This window comes from Gymnoscopelus braueri, assembly GCF_963280865.1.
Source record: "Gymnoscopelus braueri genome assembly, chromosome: 4".
In the NCBI taxonomy this organism is placed as follows: Eukaryota; Metazoa; Chordata; class Actinopteri; order Myctophiformes; family Myctophidae; genus Gymnoscopelus; species Gymnoscopelus braueri.
Window position 1 is genome coordinate 51,595,139 of NC_137605.1, and position 23,710 is coordinate 51,618,848.

Consider the following 23,710-nt stretch of genomic DNA (forward strand, 5'->3'; position numbering starts at 1 on the left):
GTTTATTCTTCAAAATTTTGTTTAGGGGGCTTTCAGATTAAATGGCATATTTCTTGGTTGTATCTCACTCTCACAATAGCCTATGCATTTTAATAAAGCCATCAAGAGAGGAAAAATCCCAGATTTGTATCTTGTATAAAAAATATAATTATTTTACCTTAAGCTAGTCTGACTTATATTGCTAAACATCACCTGATGTCACTTTCGACTGAGACTTTCTTACCTTAGAGTCTAACTTTATTCTCGCACTTAAAATTATTTTGTGAACCAATACATTATCATTCAATCAAATCGTCAAATATGGCCGCAGCGCTTGGTCAAGGACATTTGGGATCGGGGATGGCAATTGTCACCTCTCATTTGTATTTTACCTAAAATTCAGTTCTTTTACACTCATAGTCTACTCCTCAGAACGATTTATCAGATTAATCTGAATTTAGATCAGCACAAATGGGGCTATAATCCACACCCACTGTAAACCTGAATGCTCAGATTAATTATTTGGATTACGTAGTGCAAACGTAAAATATGCCAAAAGTGTCTTTAGCATTTTTCCCCTTTATTAATTAAATTATAATGGACATTATTGTCCGTGAGAGAGAGTGTGTGTGTGTGTGTGTGTGTGTGTGTGTGTGTGTGTGTGTGTGTGTGTGTGTGTGTGTGTGTGTGTGTGTGTGTGTGTGTGTGTGTGTGTGTGTGTGTGTGTGTGTGTGTGTGTGTGTGTGAGAGAGTGCGTGAGTGTGTGCGTGCGTGGGTCTTGTCTAGCTCTCTCGATGAGAGCTAGACTCAAACGCAGACTGTTGGACCGATCAGGGCCACATTTCTTGTGCACACTGTCACTATAGGCAAACGCAGAACCCCACAAATCTTTTTTCACACGTTCTATTTTTAAATAATAACTTGTTTTAATCACTTATAATGGAAGTCATTGAGGCTCAGATTGTCCAAAATGTGATACAAATGTATATGATGACATGATCATACCATAACTGAGTGATACGTCATAGATAGACAACATGAAGTCCGAGATCCACATGAAGCCACGCCGTTAATAGACTACATTTTGTTTTCTTTGTTCAAAATGTATTTCAGTATTGTTTTGGTTATTATATAATGGTAACAGTAACAGTATCCATAATGGTTGAATATAATTTTTTTTGTCTACAATTAAGTGTCCACAGTCACAGCAGAAAGGGAATGGGGGAAACCCATGATGACATTCCAGCTGTTTTGATTCATAATGCACCAGCAAGCCGGCTAAACAGTTGTTATTACATTGTTCCTGCAGCACAGACAGACGGATCATTTTGTCTTTGTATTATGCTCCGTAAGAGTCAACAACAAGAATCAATCAATGATCAGCTCTACTTAAATTAATGTATCAGGTGACAAAATGACGGTGTCAAATTATCTTAGATAATGCCGCTCCTCGCTAACCTGACTCAGATGGGGCGGTATTGAGTTAACATTAAGTTCACAATACAGGCTCCATCTGGGATCGCTCAGAGATTTGAGTTTACACCGACCCACGCCCAGTCGAACCAATCAGGGGCAGCTACGGGCGGGATCTTGGCATGACCGGGTGTGACGCCATCGAGAAACGCCTATTGCATTGTAATTCTTTCACTATTCCTCATGGCCGCTACCATGAACACTACAAGTTGAAAAAAAGGACCGCCATCTTGCAGTGGTTGGGCTACCGAGGTCCCAGATGGAAGTAGGTTGTGAAACAAGTGTGACGCAAGCTTCTAACATCTGGCGGAGTCAGGTTAGCTCCTTGCACCCACTTTTTGTCACTGACTGCAAAAAAATTACCCCAAATAACCGAAGGAAGAAAGAAAAAAAAATGTCCCATCATATTTTATACACCTGAAAATGTAGTCTTGCATAATCCAGGAACCATACAGCGGGAAACAATATTAAAAATCAGCCAGTTAGACCTATAATAATCAGAATGACCCGACTGCAACCTCTAGGCGATGGTCATGTTAGTCCCAACACAGGCAATACATACAATCAAATGCAGAGAGCTGGAGAGGCAAAGATAACTGGTAGGTTGCAGTGAGTAACAGAAGAATCAAAAAGGGTAGCAGGGGTGAGGGCAAAATGTTAAAGACTCTGGTTTCCTCCCACACTAAAAGACCTGCATGTTGATGCCAGGATTGCAAGGTCTGCTTATTATAATTTCCCCCCAAGATTTGTATTTGAAAATAACAGATCTACAAGCTCACAACGCGTCGCATGGCGACGCGTTGGGAGCTTGTAGATCTACTTTTTTCAAATAGCTGATGTATATGTTTAAAGTGCTCATGTGGCCCATAGTCGCTTCTTTTGGGCTTGTTTTCCTAGACCTGGTGGCTTGTTTCTCTCACATAATATGGCAACACTGGTTGGTGCTCCTGCCAGTGCCCTTGACACCAAGAGTAACTAGAGTTGGTCCCCAAGCACTGCATGGTGGCTATTCAATGCGTCTTAGGATGGGTTAAATGCAGAGGACAAATTCAAATTCAAATCAAACTGCACTTCAAGGGAGCTAAGTGGCACATGTGACACGTCACATTAGTGGTGTTTCGGACATTTGTTGCACTAGTTTGCTATATACTGTACTGTGGGTTAGGAGGAGGTGAAAGGAGGGCGGGCGATCACTTTTAGTTGCAGCACGGTGACTTGGATGGCTGGCCAGCGTCCGTCAAGTCCACGCCCCGGTTCCGACCGCCCTTATCCTGTGGCTGGATCTTAGGCAGTTTCCTCGCGATGGCCATGAAAATCTCGTTCACATTTTTGGTTGTTTTGGCCGACGTCTCCATGAACACCAATGTGTTGTTGTCTGCATACGACTGGGCGTCCTGGAAGTCCACGGCTCTGCTGGTGGCGAGGTCGGCCTTGTTGCCCGACAAAGCGATGACGATGTTGGGGCTACCTTTGCTCTTCAGCTCCTTCACCCAGCTCTTGGCCCGCACGAAGGACTCCTGGTTTGTGATGTCGTACACCACGACGGCGGCGTGGGCCCCTCTGTAGTACATGTGCACCAGGCTGTGGTAACGCTCCTGTCCCGCAGTGTCCCAGATGTCAAACTTCATCGTGGTGTCGCCCAGATGCACCTTCTGGGTCAGGAAGGCCGCTCCTACTGTGCTGTCCGGGAACTCGGTGAACCTGTCATTGACAAAGCGAAGCACCAGGCTTGATTTGCCCACTGCTGACTCGCCCAGTAGCACCAGCTTATACTGGCAGATGTTGTGCCCCATGGCGTTGGGTCCGTTGGGTGCGTTGGGTCCGTTGGGTCTCGTAGCTCTTCCCAGATTGGCGGTGGCTGACGACATAGTCAACAATACCACATTGGTAGTATTTATGCACCTGTGACTTTATGGGAGTAGATAGTCTTGTTAGTCTTTTCAAGACAAGATATAACTGCGCTCACCTTTCTTTCTGAGCCACTACATATCTAGACTGCCGCAGTGACGTCACAGCATTATGTCACTGGAGCATTAGTGCCATATATATAACTCTATGGTCAGTGCAGTGTCATGAACCCCAATGTGTCAAGGACCCCAATGGAAACAAGACCGCAAGGCCTTTTTTGGATGGACCTTTTGGACAAAGTATTATAAATGTAATTGTGCTGATTACATTTTTTGCCTAATAAAATATTCAATCAATCAATCAATCAATCAATGAATGCCACACCCAGTTGCAGGGGAGACCGGATGATGTAATAAACAATCATTATGGAACATAAAGACATCAAAGAAAGCACCCTATTTAGATACCCAAAGATACCAGTATCCGATTATACACGCTGTTATTAGACCGTGATTAGATTACAAATATCTGCAAACGTTGTTGTGTTGTGAACTCACAGGTGACATATGCCTATAAAGCCAGGAAGGACTCAGTGTGCGTGTCTTTTATGCCCATACTGTATAGAGATCCAGAACTCTCCCAACTACCAAATCATATGACGAATGAAGAATCAAGATACCCTGGCCCTAACTCTCTGAAAGGACGACTTCACCGATTTTCAACCTATCAGCGTATAATTGGTCCTCATTAATGCTCATGATAATATGGTACCATTTTGTCTATTCGGTCAGTGGCAAGTCCAGAAACCCACCTACCAGTGACATCATTGATGGGGAATAGAAACTGCAGGCTTTCTATTCCTGGACAGCTAGAATGCTATAATGGAAGCCATTGTTCTCGCTTTAATAAAAAATTAAATGTAGATACTAGTCGGAAATCAAAATAAAACTCAAAATGATAATATAATATATGTGAGACCTGTACTATTATGTTTAGCCAATGTAGTTTTACCAAAATGCAATTTCGTTTTTTGTTTTTGTTTTATTATCTCCCACATAATCCCATGATTTAATTTTCACATTTTATAGGAGATATGTAACATTCCTTTTATAATGGAAGTCATTGGGGCACGGATCAGACTGAAACCGTGCCCATATTTGGGTAACCGACATCATCATCATGACATCATCTGAAATAAATCCCATATTAAAATTGAGGGGCGGGCGGATCTCTGATGTCACTCTGACACAGCCATAACCATGTAAGGAGTTCCCAATGTCCAAATATGGAGTGTGTTGTCTGACCTCAATGTGTCATTATGGCATCAGCCAGCTCCAGATGGGCACAAGGACTGACAGATAGACACACACACACACACACACACACACACACACACACACACACACACAATAGACGGCTAACCTCTGCAGTGAGTGTAAGTGACTAACATGGCATACTTGAGTGATGTAAAAAAAAAGAAACACTTCTAGAACCTACACACACTGCACGTTTAAAGTAGTAATTCAGTCCACCACTAGGTGTTCGTCTTGTGTACATAACATCATCAAGAAGGTTTTATTTGTCACTAACTTATACAAATACAAGCAGCGAAATGTTGTTAAGACTTGTTTCGCAAAGAAATGGGCGGAGCAAGTCGGCAATCAGCATCGGAACATGTCAAAACAAACATACATGTTACATCTAAATCTATAGAACTGGAGCCTCCCTCTCCTCCCCTGAAGGTATGCCGCTAGCACCAGACCCCTTTCACGACTTGAGCTTTTTCATGCGTCCACATCCACCTGGGGTCCCCTCAGATTTATGTTTCTGTGCCAAGCCAGTATTCGGGCCTTGCTTCTTCTCCGCCTTCTCTCTCTCCTCCAGAACCATGTTCTCCTTCAGCTCCATGTTCTCTCTCTGTATAAAATTGATCAGGGTGTTACATCGCCTGTGGAGCTCCACGGCCGTCCTGGACTTGAGGAACCAGTCGAAGCGGAACTGTGGTGAGTTGCGGATGCCCTGGCGCAGCTCGTCATACACTTCCTTCTTGTCGATGCCCAGCTTGTGCAGCATGCATATGAGAAAGCGGTCCTCCTCCTCGGTGTAGTACTTACACTTACCCTTCTTAATGTTGTAGGAGATACGTAGCTGGTGGAATGGGGCCTCATAGCATCCGATCTTGGAGTCCAGAGCCTTCTTAATGCCTATCCTCCTCTGGATCTTGGCCTCTCCTCTCTCGATCTGAGCCATGATCTTATCAATGCCCTGCAGTTTATTGCAACACTCCCAAAACACATCATAATATTCCTTGACTTCTTCGCACGTTTTGCCCTTCACCTCTCTGGCAATGTTGTCGACATCATCTCTCCCCCACTTCTCATTGGCTCTAATGAACTGATTGAAGTCCTGTTTGTTCCAAATGGTGAAACCCTGTGAGAGGAGCTTCTCCTTCTCCTCTAGCTCCTCATCCGTCAGGGCCTCAGCCATGTAAATTTTGGCCTGTTCCTCCTTCTGGTGCTGGGCAGAGTTTGGCATCTCTGGGTCACGAGGAACCCTGTAGCCAATGGACTTTCTATAATATTGAATCTCTTTCTCAAGAAGCTGAAAGAGATGGGGAGGAAAGAACTGGAAGTCCTGGACGTTGGGCTGCTTGGGAGGACGAAGAACCGTGGTTGCTTTTGTCCCGCTGTAGTTGAAGGAGTCCACAGCTTTCCTCGATCTCTTGGGCAGCTCGATCCAGTTAGGGATGAACTTTTTTTTGTCCTTGTAGTTCTCTCCTTCAAAGTTGTAGACATTGGAGTTCTTCTCTGTGTCCATGATGAAGTTCTTCAGAGAGCTCTCACCCAGCTTGGACATGCCCTCCTTCATCTCCAAAGTCTTCTTCTCAGACCTGTCCAGGATCATGCTAATGTCATCATCTGTGATCTCGCTCTCCTTAGAGGCAAACACGTGTGTGGCCCCATGGCGAATGATGGAAAGCATCTCGTCCTTGCCTACCTTGTTGGTGCTGGAGTCCACTAGTCTTCCCTGTTGGATGACAATGGAGTCGAGGCGGAGCTTCATCTCAGCTCTCTCCACGATCCTCTCCTCCACAGTGTTCTCTGTGATGAAGCGGAAAACACGAACCTGCTTCTCCTGACCGATCCTGTGAGCTCGGTCCATGGCCTGTTGGTCAACTTGTGGGTTCCAGTCGGAGTCATAGAGGATAACTATGTCAGCAGTGGCCAAGTTAATACCCAGGCCTCCAGCCCTGGTACTCAACATGAAGATGAACTTGCTGCTGTTGGGCTCATTGTATGCATTGATGGAGACCTGTCTCTCCTCATGTGGAGTCTGACCATCCAGACGACAGTAGCCGTAGTTCTTCCATATGCAGTAGTCCTCCAGGATATCCAACATCCTTGTCATTTGACTGAAGATCAGTACACGAGAACCCTGCTCCTTCAACTTAGGAAGCAGCTTGTCCAGCACAGCCATCTTTCCGCTGTTGACCACCAGGTGGAGATCGGTAGTGTAGGGGGGTCCGGGTTCGGCTCCCTCAAACAGGTAGGGATGGTTGGAGCACTTCCTCAGCTGCATAAGAATGTTAAGCAGACGCATCTTGTCTGTCCTCCCTGTAGAGTTCAGGATGTCGATGTCCTTCATCAGAATCTTGGTGTACCATTCTCTCTGCAGCTTGCTCAGGCCAACATAGATCTTAGTCTCTTTCTTAGGAAGCAGAGATTTCTCTACATCGGCTTTGATACGACGGAGCAAGAAGGGACGCAGGACAGTGTGAAGACGCTCGACCAGCGATGTATCACCCAGGCAGTTGTTTGTGTCAAACCAGGAGTCAAAGTCCTCTGAGGAGTTGAAGACATCAGGCAGCAGGAAGTTGAGCAGAGCCCACAGCTCATGGAGGTTGTTCTGCAGGGGTGTTCCAGTCAGCAAGAGACGATTGGTGGTTTTGAACTCACGCACAAATTCTGACAGCTTTGACTTCTCATTTTTGATCCTGTGGGCCTCGTCAATGACCAGGTAGTGCCAGTTGAAGTTCTTTAAGACAGCCTTCTCTATGATGAGCATCTCATAGGAGGTGACGCACACGTCCCACTCCCCTGGCAGCAACTTGTCTCTGATCATGGCCGTCCTCTGTTCTTTATCTCCGATGAGGCAGACGGCACGGAGAGATGGCACCCAGCGCTTGAACTCCTCTATCCAATTGTTAAGGGTGGACTTGGGCACCAGCACCAAGTGTGGTCCGGGGATGTTTCTGTAGTGCTTCATGTAGCCCAGCAGGGAGATGGTCTGCAGGGTCTTCCCCAAACCCATTTCATCAGCGAGAATGCCATTGATTCCGTTCTCGTACAGGGAGATGAGCCAGTTAAGACCACGGACCTGGTAGTCTCTCATTTTGCCCCCTTTGACATAGGAGGGGGAATCGTCAAAGCGTGTGCAGATCTTAGTGGCGCCGCTGCTCTCGTTTAGAAGTTCCTCATCTTCCTCTTGCTCTGAGCGATGCTGACGGTTACATCCAGCAGAGATGCGGGAGCGTCCTGGTTTAATCTTCAGTGGAGAGGCGGGGGTCTTCTGTGCTGCTGGTTGGATGAAATGAGCAAACACCTCTGTTTGTTTCAAAAGGAATTCAAATCTGCTGGTCCGGTCTCTCAGCATTTTCTCTTCATAGGCCTCTTCCTTCGTCTGTGACGAGAACCTCTTTCCAGCCTCAGATTTCTTCGACATTTTGTTTTGTTTAGTTTTTTTCCCAATAAATTTGCTTATGAGATCTGAGGCCTGTGAGGCTCTGTTGAAGGAACGCTGGGGATTGTCCTGGCTGGACTGATTCTAATGAAAGACAGAGAATCATCAGTGGCTAAACACATTGTTTATATAGCTGCACCACCACAGTGACATCACCACACGTCACTGAAACGTTGCTCAAATACGGCGGGCGGGGCGGGGCGGGGCGGGGTGGGGCGGGGCGGCCGGCCGGCCGGCCTCTGACATCACACTCATGTCAGCTCCATATATGGGCACACAAGGTGGTGTGTACATATATGGGAATATACTGATGACACCAGGGATCTCCATATATGGGCATATACTGATGACACCAGGGATCTCCATATATGGGCATAAAAGGGACAAGGACTGACAGATACAGAGATCTCAATAAGGGCATATCAGTCGGATTGGCATTGCGACTCGTTCTTAAATGTTGTTTGTTTATGCTGGATTTCTTGTAAACCACTGCAGTCTACTGTATTAAGAAAATAGAATTTTAAGAAGTCAAAGAAACCTGATTTGCTCATTTTTCCAACTCCTCTACCTGTCCTACTTTACTTTTTTATTATTATTTTTTTTACTCGTCTAGGTGAGCAAAAAGTGGCAACGTTATCATTTTGCACTTCCTGGTCTATGGTCGTGTACCCCTACACGACCATAGACCAGGAAGTGCAAAATGATGGTACACGAGACATGGAACAGGTACAAATGTATGTAAATCTACCAAATTAAAACAACAACTTGACAAGCACAACTGTTACTGAATAAAAAGCAGGTAGAAAGCTTTTATTTTGAACATCTTGACATCAAAACTGGACTTTTGATATTTTCTAAGCAAAATGCTGTTGTAAAGCCAAAACAAGTTGGAGAACTACCGATCTAGGTAATGCCTGAACGTTTTGTTCTATGATATAAAATGTTAGTAAATACCCCACCGTGAACTTTGAAAGCTTTTATTTAAAACTAGAGGTTGGGCCGCGACACGTCGCACTGCCGATCCAACCAATATATCTGAGTAGAGTACCGGTCTGTCTGTATCCCTTTTGTGCCCATATATGGAGATGTCTGTTTCTGTCTGTCTACCTGTGTCCCTTTGAAACGAACCAAGATGGCCACCACTGACGACGACGTATCATCATCCCTCTCATCCAATCAAAGGAGTCCACCTTCGCCCGGAAGCTCACCACTGTCACATCCATGATGTCATTGTTTATGTTACCAACCTGATAACGGGTCATGTTAAACCCAGTCCTTTTTCTTTCTCTCAGGAGAGAGAGGTACGACCGATGATGCCACCTGTGTTACTGTAACCTTCTAATACTCTCTCTGTCTGACTAGAAATACAGATATTTCATTACACTCATGGCTGCCTGTCTCCGTCTGGATTTTCTTGTCGCCTTTCTGAAAGTATATTCGGGTGATAAGAAAAACAGATCCATCATCATCATTATAGTATATATTCTAATGCCCATATGGGCATATTGGTTGGATCGGTGGTTCTGGACAACTGGATATCCGATTACTCGACTACTACTACTCCCTCGAGTTCTTGCCGCTGCGCACGCGCCAAGTTTGAAGTCGATCGGTCCCTTATATGGACATGATGACCGTATGGGACCGAATATATGGATGATAAAAACACGATAAAGCCCTGAGGCTTATTTCCATTGTGGTCCTAATCATCATTTAACTCTTTTTCCTTTCCGACATTCACAGGTGTTGTCTGTATAGAACAATATAGAAATATTGACAACAGAAGCGAAACATACACACTGTAACTATATTATGTTCTGAAGCAAAACAAGAGGGTTTCTATCATACACAACGTTGTTGGAAACCTGCTGTTGTAGATCACAGCCTTTCTTCGTGGTTTGATATTCATTGCCAGAGCCAGATGATGCTATGATTTACACAATGATTTACACAATGTCAAATTGTCTGATGTCTGATGTCCGTGTGTGTGTGTGTGTGTGTGTGTGTGTGTGTGTGTGTGTGTGTGTGTGTGTGTGTGTGTGTGTGTGTGTGTGTGTGTGTGTGTGTGTGTGTGTGCGCACGGGGGAATGGAAAGAGCTGGGTCAACAGGAGCAGGTTTAAAGGGCAGAAAGTAAGTAGATTTCTTAACCCATTAAGACCTGAGGCGATTCTTTAAAATGTTTTTTAAATCCTAACAGTTTTTTGAAAAAAATCTTCACTATTTAAAAGAAAATTTTTTTTCAATAGCTTATAAAATCTTAAAGTGACACAGATAAGATGCCTTCCAGGTCTTATGGAATACAACTTGACACTGTAGGAGTTATCTTACTCCAGAAGGTGGCAGTAGTGCAACACAAAGGATATCACTGACTTGTCAACAGGCCTAGTCTACTCTGCTCTTGGCACACTGTATTCTGCAACCTATTGAATTCCACATCCTCCTTATATGGGGAGCTGAAGAATGGATACGTTAAATAATGGATGCTACAGGTCCTCCTCACCCAGCATCCTGCTGACCCTACACGGGAGATGGGACCACCCTCTGGCTCCTTAGGGGAAACATCAACTCAGCAGCTTGTGTGCAGTGGTGGAAAAAGTACTCACATTTTTTACTTAAGTAAAAGTATCAATACTGCAATGTAGAAATACTCTGTTAAAAGTAAAAGTCCTGAATTCAAAATGTACTTGAGTAAAAGTACAAAAGTATTGGTATCAAAATGTACGTAAAAAGTAGAAAGTACTCATTATGCAGAATGTCCCACTTCACAAGTTTTCAAATGTTGAAAATGAATACAGATCTTTTGAAAATAGCAGATCTACAAGCTCACAATGCGTAGATCTGCTATTTTCAAACGGCCGAAATGTACATAGGGCTGAAGTGGGTAATTTTTGTTTTGTAATAATAATTAAACTATACAAAGTAACTAGTAACTAAAGTTTTCAAATAATTGTAGTGGAGTAAATGTACAATATTTGCCTCTGAGATGAAGTGGAGTAGAAGTAAAAGCACTGGAAAAAACTGGAAATACTCCTAGCCTACAGTACTTGAGTAAATTTACTTAGTTACTTTACACCACTGCTTTAGTTACTATATATTGCTGACCTTGTCCTGATAGCAGAGGCTGCTTACACACCCTCATAAAACATGTCTGAGCCTATTCTGATTTAAAACCTATTTTGGAACAGTTTACGACATGTAATCTGCTGAGAGCTAAGATCTTGACTCATAATGACATTAGATAGGCCTACATGAACCCACATATCTACTTTAGAGATGCTCATAAACAAGTTAGACCTGTTCAAACACATTAATCAACTCAGCTGGATATGATTTAAAGCATAGCATGTGTTTATATAGATATATAGACAATTAAACAATACATTATTAAATGAAATAATACATATAAGGCACACTGGGTTACATATTTCATAACTGAATTACTCATAAAATCACTCAGCTTCCACAACACTGCAGTTAAACTCTCATTTTAAGGTCACAGCCAGGTCAGTGCAGCTAAACACCATGCAGTGTTTCCCAATCTGGGGTCCAATTTACTTGAGTAAAAGTACAAAGGTATTGGCATCAAAATGTACTTATACTGAAAGTAAAAGTTCTCATTATGCAGAAGGTCCCATTTCACAAGTGTTTAAATGTATAAAGATCCTTTGAAAATAGCAGATCTACAAGCTCACAACGCGTCGCTTAGCTTGCAGATCGGCTATTTTCAAATTGCCAAAGTATATACATACATGTATATAAGTCTGAAGTGGTTTTGTAATAATAATCAAAATCTACAAAGTAACTAGTAACTAAAGTTTTCAAATAATTGTAGTGGAGTAAAAGTACAATATTTGCCTCTGAGATGTAGTGGAGTAGAAGTAAAAGCATAGCAAATTGGAAGTACTCAAGTAAAGCAAAAATACCTCAAAATTGTACTTAAGTACAGTACTTCAGTAAATGTACTTAGTTAACTTACTTTCCACCACTGCCTGTACGTTCTCAATGTGACATCTGTGACAATCTATTATCCTGTAACTTTAAATTAGCAAACTCTCAAATATAACATAACTATAAGGTGTTGTAATTATGTTTTCGCCCCATCTGTCGGGTTTTGACACCGCTGGACTGGTCACTGGACCTATCGGCGTGAAACTTTGGACGCACAATCCCAGTAGGCCAAGGAAGAACCCCACATTATTCAAATCGGCCTCATTGTCAAGAGTGAATAAGAATTCAATCCAAATGCAAAGCCACAGAAAACAGATGAAGATGAAAAAGAAGATTAAACAGATAGCAGATGAAGCACATCTTACAAACAGCATAGTAGCAGGCAGGAGTATCCAGTCTAAGGCAGCAGGTTGATTAGAGAAGTGGCAACAGATGAGTAATAATAGTTAGAGTACTGTTGGGCTCTGATGAGGGAGTGGACTAGTGGAGACAGGTGTGTAAAGACAAAGAAACAGCAGAGAGAAAGAGAGAAATAACAAACAGGTGGAGAGACAAATCGTGGCACTCATGGTGGCGCTATATCACGTTTTGCCCTTTAACTCTTGTACTGAAGGTTTGTTCCCTGGATTCCTTGGATCATGCTGCAACTCCCCATAAAGGCCATTTCCGCCTGACAGGAGCTTCATGTAGTGTTATCTAACAAACAAATCTTTTGCTACCACTCCTACAGATTTTGTCCAAAACTCACACAAATTGGTACACATTCGCTCTCCCTAGAACACTGCCGAGCGCTCCCTACACCCATTTCAGCCAATCAGAAGCCACATCTCGCCTCCTACGAATATAATTATCGCGTCCAGGACACTATGCTGCCCAGAGACCCCCATCCACACCTGATGGAGGCCTTGCAGAGAGAGGCCCCAACAGCTGCCTTAACGGGGTGAGGGATTCCGTCCGTTCTTTACGGACACATGCATAGTCACTCACGTTATTTAGGGGTTATTTTATTTATTTTAAAGTGTACAGGCGTAATACACCTATTCATCCACTAGATGGCAGTTGCGAGACTATGTACGTACCCATAACGTTGCCATGTCTGCTTATTATAAGCGACTTTGGGCTTATTTTTCTGTAAAGTTGCTTGTAAACAAACAAGCAATTTTTTATTGATGGTTGCGGTTTTATTTGGGCTTGTTTCTAAAATGTAGTTGCTTATTTGGGCCAATTATTATTTAAACCAGTGATTCTCAAACATATATTGTAGATCTGCTATTTTCATGGCATAGTTGATTCTTTTGGGCTTGTTTTCATAGACCTGGTTGCTTATTTCTCTCACAAAACCTGGCAACAGCGCAGCGCAGCTAACAACATGAAGCTACCATTGTAGCATCTAGCCAAAACAACGCAATAAAAGTTTCAGAGCTGTCCACAAACTAGACAAAAACAATGGTTGTCTACAAAACGTGAGTTTCGACCCCTACTGCACTGTGCTCTATATTATTTGTGTGTGTGTGTGTTTAACTTTAGGGAATGGCTGGGTTCATTTTGTCACACAGACCATGGATCGACGGTATTTTTGTAATTAAGTACATTTACTCAAGTACTTCCACCAACGTGGAGAAAGAGGGGCAGAGGGAAACTTTTTTCCCCTTATACTGCCAACGGGCGCCAGTGGTACTACAGTCAACGTGCACGTCGGCCTGACGGTGAATGTCGACTGCACGGAAGGAAATCCTGGAGCCGTAAGTGACGGGGGAGACAAAAACGACAACGTAAGGAGCGCCAGCGCTCGTTACGTATCCTTACGTCTGACTATGGATGATACTTTACTCGCCAGGCCAGACTCGCATGGCCATGTACCGACACCCCCAGACAGAGTTTGCATTTAAACATTTCAACAGTGGTGTAAAGTAACTAAGTACATTTACTCAAGTGCTGTGCTTAAGTACAATTTTGAGGTATTTCTACTTCACTGGAGTATTTCCAATTTTCAATACCTTTACTTCTACTCCACTAAATCTCAGAGGCAAATTTGTTGTACTTTTACTCCAATTATTTGAAAACGTTGTGAGCTTGTCGATCTGCTATTTTCAAACATTTTAGTACTTTTACTTTTGGTACTGTAAGTATATTTTTATGCTAATACTTTTGTACTATTACTCAAGTAACATTTTAAACACAGACCTTTTACTTGTAACAGAGTATTGTATTGTGGTATTGCTACTTTTACTTTACTTAAGTAAAACATTTGAGTACTTTTTCCACCACTGCATTTCAATAACTTTACTGACATATTTGTTGCATAACAGAGTTTAATTCTATTTGGATTCCCCCAGGCGAGTCTGAAAAACGTTCAGCAGCAAAACAAGGATGACAGCAAGGACCTGGTAACTGCAACTGAAAGACCCTCCAAGGCCTTCCAGTGTGAGCGAGTGTGGAGGCATTTGACAGGTTGCTGTGTATTTTAACTGGTGTTGTCCTGGAAGGCTCACTTGTCAATCCATTTGGTTCCATTTGTTTACTCTCAGAGTTACACACCTGGCTGGAAGGGTCAATTTGGGTCCTAATTATCAATCATTTCTCTATCATTTCTAATCGCATCTCTATCAGTGCGACCCTTTTGGCTTCTTCTTTAGACCAGAGCTGGGGCTCAGACCAGGCACCTTCTGTTTCCCAGATCACCTTTTGTCCAGAGTGTCCATAAACATATCATACTTTATCTAGGGAAGTCCTGTGGCTGTCCCTTTGGTGGCAGGACTGTATGATGTCACCACACAGCTGTCAGTGCTGATGCAGGCTGGTGGATGTGAATGCCTGAGGAAGTGGCTAAAGGTTCACAGACAGTGTGAACAGCGTAATATTGTGAGAGGACTAATCCACTGTGTGTGTGTGTGTGTGTGTGTGTGTGTGTGTGTGTGTGTGTGTGTGTGTGTGTGTGTGTGTGTGTGTGTGTGTGTGTGTGTGTGTGTGTGTGTGTGTGTGTGTGTGTGTGTGTGCGTGCGTGCGTGCGTATATAATATATATATATTACATATATTATACACAAACATACACTGAATGTCATGAATATGGCAGTCGTTTTTAATAATAGGTTATTAGGTGATTATATAACCTTATATAACCCTATATCAGAGCCACACTCAGGATATACAAGTCAATGCAATTTACTGTCAAGTAATCAAGTTATAAGTTGAAGCGGAGTGATTATAATTAGACAGAGAACAGAATCCTCACTGAAGCTTGAATAGACAGAGCGAGTACATGGCTTACATAGACTCTTGGTTAATCCCTTTTCCTTCAAACCTCCTAAAAATGTCATGTCAGACACAATGAATAATACATAGGTCTACAATCCTACTTCAATGTCAGGACAATCCTACTTCAGGTGTGAAAGTAGTAGTAGAAAATGGGGGCGGCCATAGCTGAGTGGTTAGTGAGCCTGCCTAGGGAACCAGCTGGCCCTGGTTGCCCCAAGTTCGATTCCAGGCTATCCCAGCATATGTGCCGATGATATGAAATTTGTCCCTGAGCAAGACTCTTAACCCCAATTGCTCACAGGTTCTCATTGGAAACAAGACCGCAAGGACTTTCATGAACGACCTGTTAAAAGGAATTATCCTTATCCAAACCCTGTCTGGATACGTCTCTTGGCATATTTAAATGCAGCAACCGATTCAGTACTACATCCTCCTAATATGGAGAGCTAAAGAATGGATAAAGTTAAATTTAGACGTCAGCTACGTAGATCTACAGAGCAGTTGCCTGACCACATGTTCCGCCTGGAAGACATTTAGCTGCCTGTCATCAACCCATTAGTTACCTCGGCCTGCTGACTGATACAAACAGCGCTTAATACCAACAAATCATTACCTCATAAAACCATTCTTTAGGTGCTTTGGAAGGTTACCTATTTAAAACACTGTACTTCCTTGTTAGGACGCAGAGACCACGGTTAAAATATGACACATAATCCCAGCGCCCCATCAAAGGGCCTCCAACACCAGATGCAGACACACAATACTGCTTCACAAGAATGACCTATTGTATATTATAGTTCAGGAGAAGGTCGCTCTTAACCACACATGATTATAAAGAATGGATATATGTTATTGATAATAACTTGATTAATGTAGAGTAAAAATGATTCTATTATGTTCATCGTTCATTGTTTGGGCGATGGGAAAGGAGAACTCATCTGCTTCACATCGAACTTATCTCTGATTGATTGATTGGATACTTTATTAACAGTTTGCAAATAGTACAGTGGTACAATTATACAATGGTGCTAAAAGGATAACACAAAAAGCCCAAAGGGCTTGTTTCCATTGTGTTCCTGTGTATTCAATTCATTGAGACATTTAAAGACATACAATAATATACAATTTGTTGATTTTGACAGCAAATTTTGATTTAGTTTTAGTCATAGTCTTTTGAATAAAATGTAGTTTTAGTCATATTTTAGTCATCTGAAATGTTTTAGTTTTAGTCTAGCTTTAGAGGACTAAATATCATAAGATTTTAGTCGGCTAAATATACAGTTGATTTAGTCGACTAAAATGTATTTTGGCAGGCCTTGATAGCGTCGTAATGGATGATTTTACACTTGGTTGCATGCTAAAAATAGCCGATCTACAAGCTCACAACGCGTCGTGGAGCGACGCACAACCAAACATAAAATGACTTGTCTAAGTTCTACTGGATCTCTTCTCCAGTCCCTCCTTAATATTTTTGTCTAGTTTTTATTTGTTGACCTAATTGTCAATATATTTAGTCTTAATTAGTCATCATAGCTTGGTTTTTATTTAGTCAGTGAAAAAAGGTAGTCGGCGAAACATTTTCGTCATAGTTTTAGTCGACAAAATCAACACTGTTTCCCCATCTGCTGACCTTTCAATCATCACGGGTTGAGATGTCAGTTTGTATCCTCGTATTGTTGACTCCGGTAGGCAAAGGATACTGACAGTTGATACTTACTTCCTCCATTGCATATCAACACCCTAGCAAGGAGGGGTACAAGAGGATCTTTATCCTGTATGTGTATGAGAACACAGTTGTAGACTTTAATAACCTTTTGTACTTTGAGACCGTCTGAGTATTTTTCTTGACAGAAGCCAGAAGGTAGAATACATTTTTATATAAGTGAATTTTCCACCACATTACAATAAACTTGATTACAATAAATGTGATAACAGACACAATTAATACAACCAAACAAAATGAATAAATGATTATGAGTATTGAGCATGTGGAATATTATATGAGCATAATAAAGAAGATAATGTAGGCCCAGATGGTTATATATAAGGAATACATGACATCACTCAACCTCCACTGTGTGTGTGTGTGTGTGTGTGTGTGTGTGTGTGTGTGTGTGTGTGTGTGTGTGTGTGTGTGTGTGTGTGTGTGTGTGTGTGTGTGTGTGTGTGTGTGTGTGTGTGTGTGTGTGTGTGTGTGTGTGTGTGTGTGTGTGTGTGTGTGTTTGGGGGGGGGGGGTTGGGAACCACTGCTATAAATCACACTGACCTGTCATCGCGTTGTCAGCTGTAGATTTACTATTTTCGAAAAAGTTTAACATAGGGCTTAGTTGGTATTAACCAATGAAGGCCTATTTTAAACTTCACTTTCATTTGAAAACTCCTAACTGAAGTCTTCAAATAATTGCAGAAATTTTCCTCTGAGATGTAGTGGAGTACACTTATTTACTTTAAAGTTTACACCACGGTTAAAACCCACTGTACAAACATCATGGTGACTTACAACTGTTACTGATGCTATATGGGGAGCTCCTAAACCAGCTGGGTCACACCCGTAAGAACTACAGTATGGAAGAGATGGAGAGAGACATATCTTCCTTCCTGCTACACACAATGGACCCTTACCACCTTTCTGACCCTATGGGTCCATTTGGTTGCATTTGTACACATTAACACATGCTGCACGCAGGGCCGCACCAAGGGTAGTGCGAACTGTGCGGCCGCACAGGGCCCCGCGCTTGGGACGTACCATACCATCTGCTCCTCCAGGAGCCAGTCCCTCAAGATAGAAGGCCCTGGCTGCTATATGCCATAGGGCTGGGCCTATGGCCTATAAATATGACAATATGACTTCAAATCAAAATATCACGATTATTTCAAACTTTTGCCTTGATTACGATTAATGAATGATTATTAAAAAAAAGTGAAAATAGCAGATCTACAAGCTCACAACGCGTCGCTGATAGCTTTATTTTTCTTTAGTAAACACATGGCCATTGTCTGTCAGACATGAATTAATTAAATCAATAAACAGATGAAACTGCTTATAAAAATATATATATTTAGGTTTATTCCAGAGAAGAGATCTTAACAAGCGTCGGAATTACTTAGAGCAAGGTTCCAGATATATTCTTCTGAAGTTTAACAGCAATACAAAGTTTTTTACACACAGAGCGTTGGTTCACGCCTCGTCATCGCGTCAGCTGTCGGCTGTGGCCCCATCTTGCTCCGTTGCCCTGGCAACCAGGTTCGTCGTGACATCAATACTGTAAACAATCCGAGGTTAACCTACTATCTAATATTGTTGACATATACTAGGAGGCCAGCTAGACATAATAATCAGACACAGGCACTGCCTGAGATGCACAAGCACTTTTAACCAGATTCACACATAAGGGGCATGTGAATACATACAAATGAAATATATCTTTATCAGATTGATAAATACATATTTATTGATAAATACATATTTATAAATCTATCAGTTGTGATGTGACACGTTGTGAGCTTGTAGATCGTCTATTTTCACTATTTGTGTACACCACCATTGTACAATGAAGTATAAAACAGGGTTAATCAGACTAACCGATTTAGTTTGTTATTTATATTATGTATTTGGTCCCTCAACAATGCCCCGTTCCGCTTGTATGAGCCCAGTGGCAAGGATCAGTTATTTTGGTCTGCCTGCCCAGAAAAGGTCTTGCTTCCATCCCTGTCCTGTCTTTGAGGTATTGATTTGTCTGATGATCTAAGAGGCCTGGTTGGTTTATATTATAGGCAGTGAGCTGTATTAAGGAGCTAAACCACTATGAACTTTGTGTGTTGAATGCTCATAGTCACAACATTTCATTTTCTGACATGCAATTCAGCTGAAATTCAATAACTAACCAGGGAGTATCTTTGGTATGCGTCTGTACTCTGTAGTACTATCCCCCCCACACACACATACTTTAACAACACACACACACACACACACACACACACACACACACACACACCACGCACGCACGCACGCACGCACGCACGCACGCACGCACGCACGCACGCACGCACGCACGCACGCACGCACGCACGCACGCACGCACGCACGCACGCACGCACACACACGCACACACACGCTCTACCCTCTCTCTTTTGTTTGTACTAACCCCCACTATGGCCCTGTTCCCTTCTGATAAGAAGAGTTAAGGCACGGACAACAGTGGAATGTGGTTAAAGGTGCTTAAACTGACACTTCTTCTGATTTACAACTGTGTGAAGTCTGCCATGTGTCTCCCATGTGTTCCTGTCCGCTGTATTCTATTCAGATATAGGCTTTTCACTGGACTCCTCAGCTGTAACTTTTTTTTGATTGATTGATTGATTGATTCATTTTGGTCCTATGTATTCAATTCATCAAGACATACAAAAACATACAATACTATACAAGAAATCATCAATACTACTAGGAGCAGTAAAAGTATATTTACAGAAAAACAGTGGGGGGTGATTTATTGGTGTAGTTTCAATACTGTGATAAAGGAGGGTAAGTGTTTTATATGCTGAATATTTATTAGTTTTAAAAATATATATATTTATGTTTGTGTTAATCGGGATAGCCTACCAATTTCACTAACAGAAGCTTTAACTTTTTAACAAAACATTGTTTTATCAAAACAAAACAAAATGTTTCCAGCACTGTGCAGATTCCATTTTTTTTTTACCATATCTCTGATATGTAGAAGGAGACACAAGCTAAAAGAAGTAGGGGCAGGGGTGGAAAAAAGTACTCAAATTATTTATCTACGTAAAAGTAAAAAAACTCGTAAAACTCCAGAATTAAAATTTTACTTGAGCAAAAGTACAAAAGTATTGGTATCAAAATGTACTTAAAGTACTAAAAGTAGAAAATACTCATAGTCATTTTGCAGAATGTCCCATTTAACAAGTTTTCAAATGTATACAAATCTTTTGAAAATAGCAGATCTACAAGCTCACGATGCGTCGCGTGAGCTTTTAGATCGGCTATTTTCAAATGGCCGAAATAGGGCTCAAGTGGTGTACGGTATGTTTTCTAATAATACAAATTTGCAAAGTAACTAGTAACTAAAAGTTTTCAATTGTAGTGGAGTGAAAGTATAATATTTGCCTCTGAGTCTGAGATGTAGTGGAGTAGAAGTAAAAGTACTGAAAATTGGAAATACTCCAGTAAAGTAAAAATGTACAGCACTTGAGTAAATGTACTTAATTACTACTGAAAAAAACATGTAGATTCAGGCAGCAGATAGCCTCGATCTCCAGGCTTTTATTGTTTAGTGTTGCTAAAAAATAAAAGCCTGGCCCAGCGCGTCGGTGTACTCGGTATAAGGAAGTGTTTCACTTCCCAACCAACCAGAGTGCAGTGGGCGTCGCTCGTAATGTTGTGTTAACGGGGCGGGGGTTGACGGACAGATCGGTGAACCAATGGGATCAGCCGCAGTCTCTCGCCGGCTCTTTACACCCGCCCCTCTATACACGAAATCAGGAGCGTTGGGGCAGTCTAGGCAGCAGAGAACTTATCTCACCTCTCTCCAACAACAGCAGCAGGACAGCCTTCTCTACTTTGCTCCTCCCTTATGAGATAGAAAGAATAAAACTGTACTGCAGCCAGAAGTGAGGTCCCTTTGACTGAGCCACTTCCAGAGAAGCAAGCCAGCAAGAGGCTTGCTTCTCTGGAACCCTGTTGTAGAGGATTCCAGAAATCACTCTGACTCTACTTCAGGTTCTATTGAGAAGAACCCATTTCAGATTAACCATCTCCTAAACTAACATGCAATGACATTACATTTCTGGTGACACTGACAGACAGACCAGATTTGGCCTCATGACCCTCCTGGGTTCGGAACAGTTTGTGCCTGTGTTCACATGGACGGACTAGGACCATGGATGGAACCCCTGCAGCAGACCTGTTGAATCTTCTGGACCACAACGACCACATCATGGACCCTCCAGATCTTCAGGTTGACACTAGCTGAGATGCCTTCAAGTAAACAACAGGTCAGTTTATTTATGCCCACTGCTTTGATTGATGAGTCCAGTCTTCACGTTTTAATGTCAAGGAGTTTATTTCCAGACCCCCTCTTGTTCTTCTTAGACTCCCCCCTCCCCAATTTGGTACACTATGCATTCATTAGAACGCGTGCCCCCATAACTGTTTTTGTACACTCTCTGAGTTACATTACAAACCTGTAGGGGGAAATTATTGTATTCATTCCACTGCGCCCTCTACAGATCTTGTCAATGGTACTTTAAATTGACCAGATCTGTAGAGGGCGCAGTGGAATAAATACAATAATTTCCATCTGGCGGACATATTTTATTTTCTGCCAAAAAGGTGTATTATACAGAGAAGGTGGGGTGCTGAGAGGCCTCCCACCCTGGAGAATAGACTTTCAAAAACACAAAACAGCCTTTGTTTTGGTGAGTAGCGAAACAGTTTTGTTTATTTTTACTAATGACGGAGACCTCGCACAGCAGTGGACTTTCCGGTCTATGAGCAGAGCAGCGCGGCTGTCAGAGCGTTAGAGAGAAACAGTGCTATTCCCCATAGACTGAAACGTCCACTAAATGCGATGTCTAAACTTTAGTGAAAATCATATTATGATTTAGCTACTCGCTGAAACAAAGCCAGTTTTATTATGTTGAAAGACTGTTCTCCGTGATGGGGAACGTTCCAGAACCACACCTTTTGTGTAAAATCCACATTTTGGCCAGAAAATAATATGTCCACCACCAGACTTCTTTGATTCACTCTAGTGCGCCATCTACAGATCTGGTCAATAGAAAATTCCATTAACCAGATCTGTAGATGGCGCACTTGATTAAATAAAATAACATTCGGCTGGTCGAGATTATTATTTAACAAATGTCTCAATGGAAAAGTAAGGAGACCACCACCTCCAAGCAGTGCTGCAGTGCATAATTATGTACTAGTTGTATTGTATTAACTTATTAACATACTCTATCACACATATGTACTATTGTATTAACATACATAGGCCTACCATACAGATTGGTTAAAATATAACATTATATTTTCTACTTTAATAGATTTTTTTTTTAATGTTTATTTATCTGAGAAGATTTATGAACACTGATGACTACACTGTGTAGTCTGTTTCTATGTTTTCCATTGTCATTCAATAGACTACCTTATAACAGAATATGTTGTCTCATCTCATGATGCAATAACCTCTCTCAGTGTGTCTTCCTGTGAAGTGTATTCTGAGTCGTCTTGTATTTGCCCTTTAACCCCTCGCAATCTCATCTTTTGCTTGTCAGCCAGACATTGTGGAGCCCAGTAGACATACAAGGACTGTTCTGTCTTTCTATTTCTAGATTAAGTGTCAGCTTAATTGTCAGCTTGGGAAAGCGTGTGTGCGAAATGTATTGAAGGAGAAGGACTTTAAGAGTTAGTTCTAAGACAAGAATTCACTTCAGGTCCATTTTATGTCAGGTTTAATAGACCCCATAAGGGTCCATTTGGTACCTAAACCTAACTATCAATCATTTAGCCGGGGGCCCCCTGGAACCCCCTTAAGGACCTCTTGGGGTCCTCTCATGTGTCTCAGAACAGTGATTCTCAACCTCTGGTCCGGGGTCTACTGGTGGCCCGTGAGGATATTGCAAGTGGGCCCACAACTAATAGTCAAAAAAAATGTTTTAATGATAACATATAACATTAATATATATATTTAAAACATATATGTAAAAAAATAATCATGGTATTTTCTCTTTACAACTGATAAAATAGGAACTTATTGTTAGTTCCTTTGATCCAAGCCAGAACACAAATAAACATGCTCTGAAATTGCACGTGGCCCACCCATCTGACCACTTAACATGGCAGCTGAAAGGCTGCTGTGTTAAGTGGTCGGATGATAAAAAAAAAATCTTGAATAATCTTTAACATTTTTAACAGTCCTTGGCCTGGCACAGAATCATTTCAGATTGGAGTCCGCGGCCAGATACATAATTAAGTCCCTGACATGAAAAGAACCACAGCTTTCTTAACCCATTAAGACCTGGATCTGTGTCATTTTTAGATTTGAGCTAAAAAGCATTATGTTACACTTTGGGCTATTCAAAAATAGCAGATATACAAGCTCATAGCGCGGCACCGAGTGCCGCGCTACGAGCTTGTAGATCTGCTATTTTTGAAAAATCGTGAAAATATGTGCAAATCTTTGAATATATATATTTTTAAAGCGAACATTTTTAACTCAAATCTTTGCTTCTGGGGGTCCCTGGAACAAAATATTTTGATGGGGGTCCGCGGCCAAATACATATCATTTTGGGGGTCCTTGACATGAAAAAGATTGAACACCACTGATATAGAAACATCGGTTTTTCAGAATACTGTTGGGATTTAGGAGACATGTAGAATCGGCTTCAGGTCTCAATGGGTTAAGCCTATACAACCTACTCCATGAACCAAAATGTTTAGTAAAT

The 23,710-nt window shown here is 41.9% G+C and overlaps 2 protein-coding genes across 2 annotated transcripts; both read right to left on the bottom strand.

Moving 5' to 3' along the window:
* Window positions 1–2,648: 2,648 nt before the first annotated feature.
* Window positions 2,649–3,320, bottom strand: LOC308083635 (ras-related protein Rab-5A-like; the record flags this gene model as incomplete). The annotated part of the gene is made up of 1 exon (XM_080425950.1): window positions 2,649–3,320. One exon carries the CDS (start codon window positions 3,318–3,320, stop codon window positions 2,649–2,651), a length of 672 nt encoding a protein of 223 aa, XP_080282076.1.
* Window positions 3,321–5,067: 1,747 nt separating this feature from the next.
* On the bottom strand, window positions 5,068–8,022 carry LOC308083637 (SWI/SNF-related matrix-associated actin-dependent regulator of chromatin subfamily A member 5-like; the record flags this gene model as incomplete). Its single annotated transcript, XM_080425952.1, has 1 exon — window positions 5,068–8,022. One exon carries the CDS (start codon window positions 8,020–8,022, stop codon window positions 5,068–5,070), a length of 2,955 nt encoding a protein of 984 aa, XP_080282078.1.
* Between the last annotated feature and the right edge of the window lie 15,688 nt (window positions 8,023–23,710).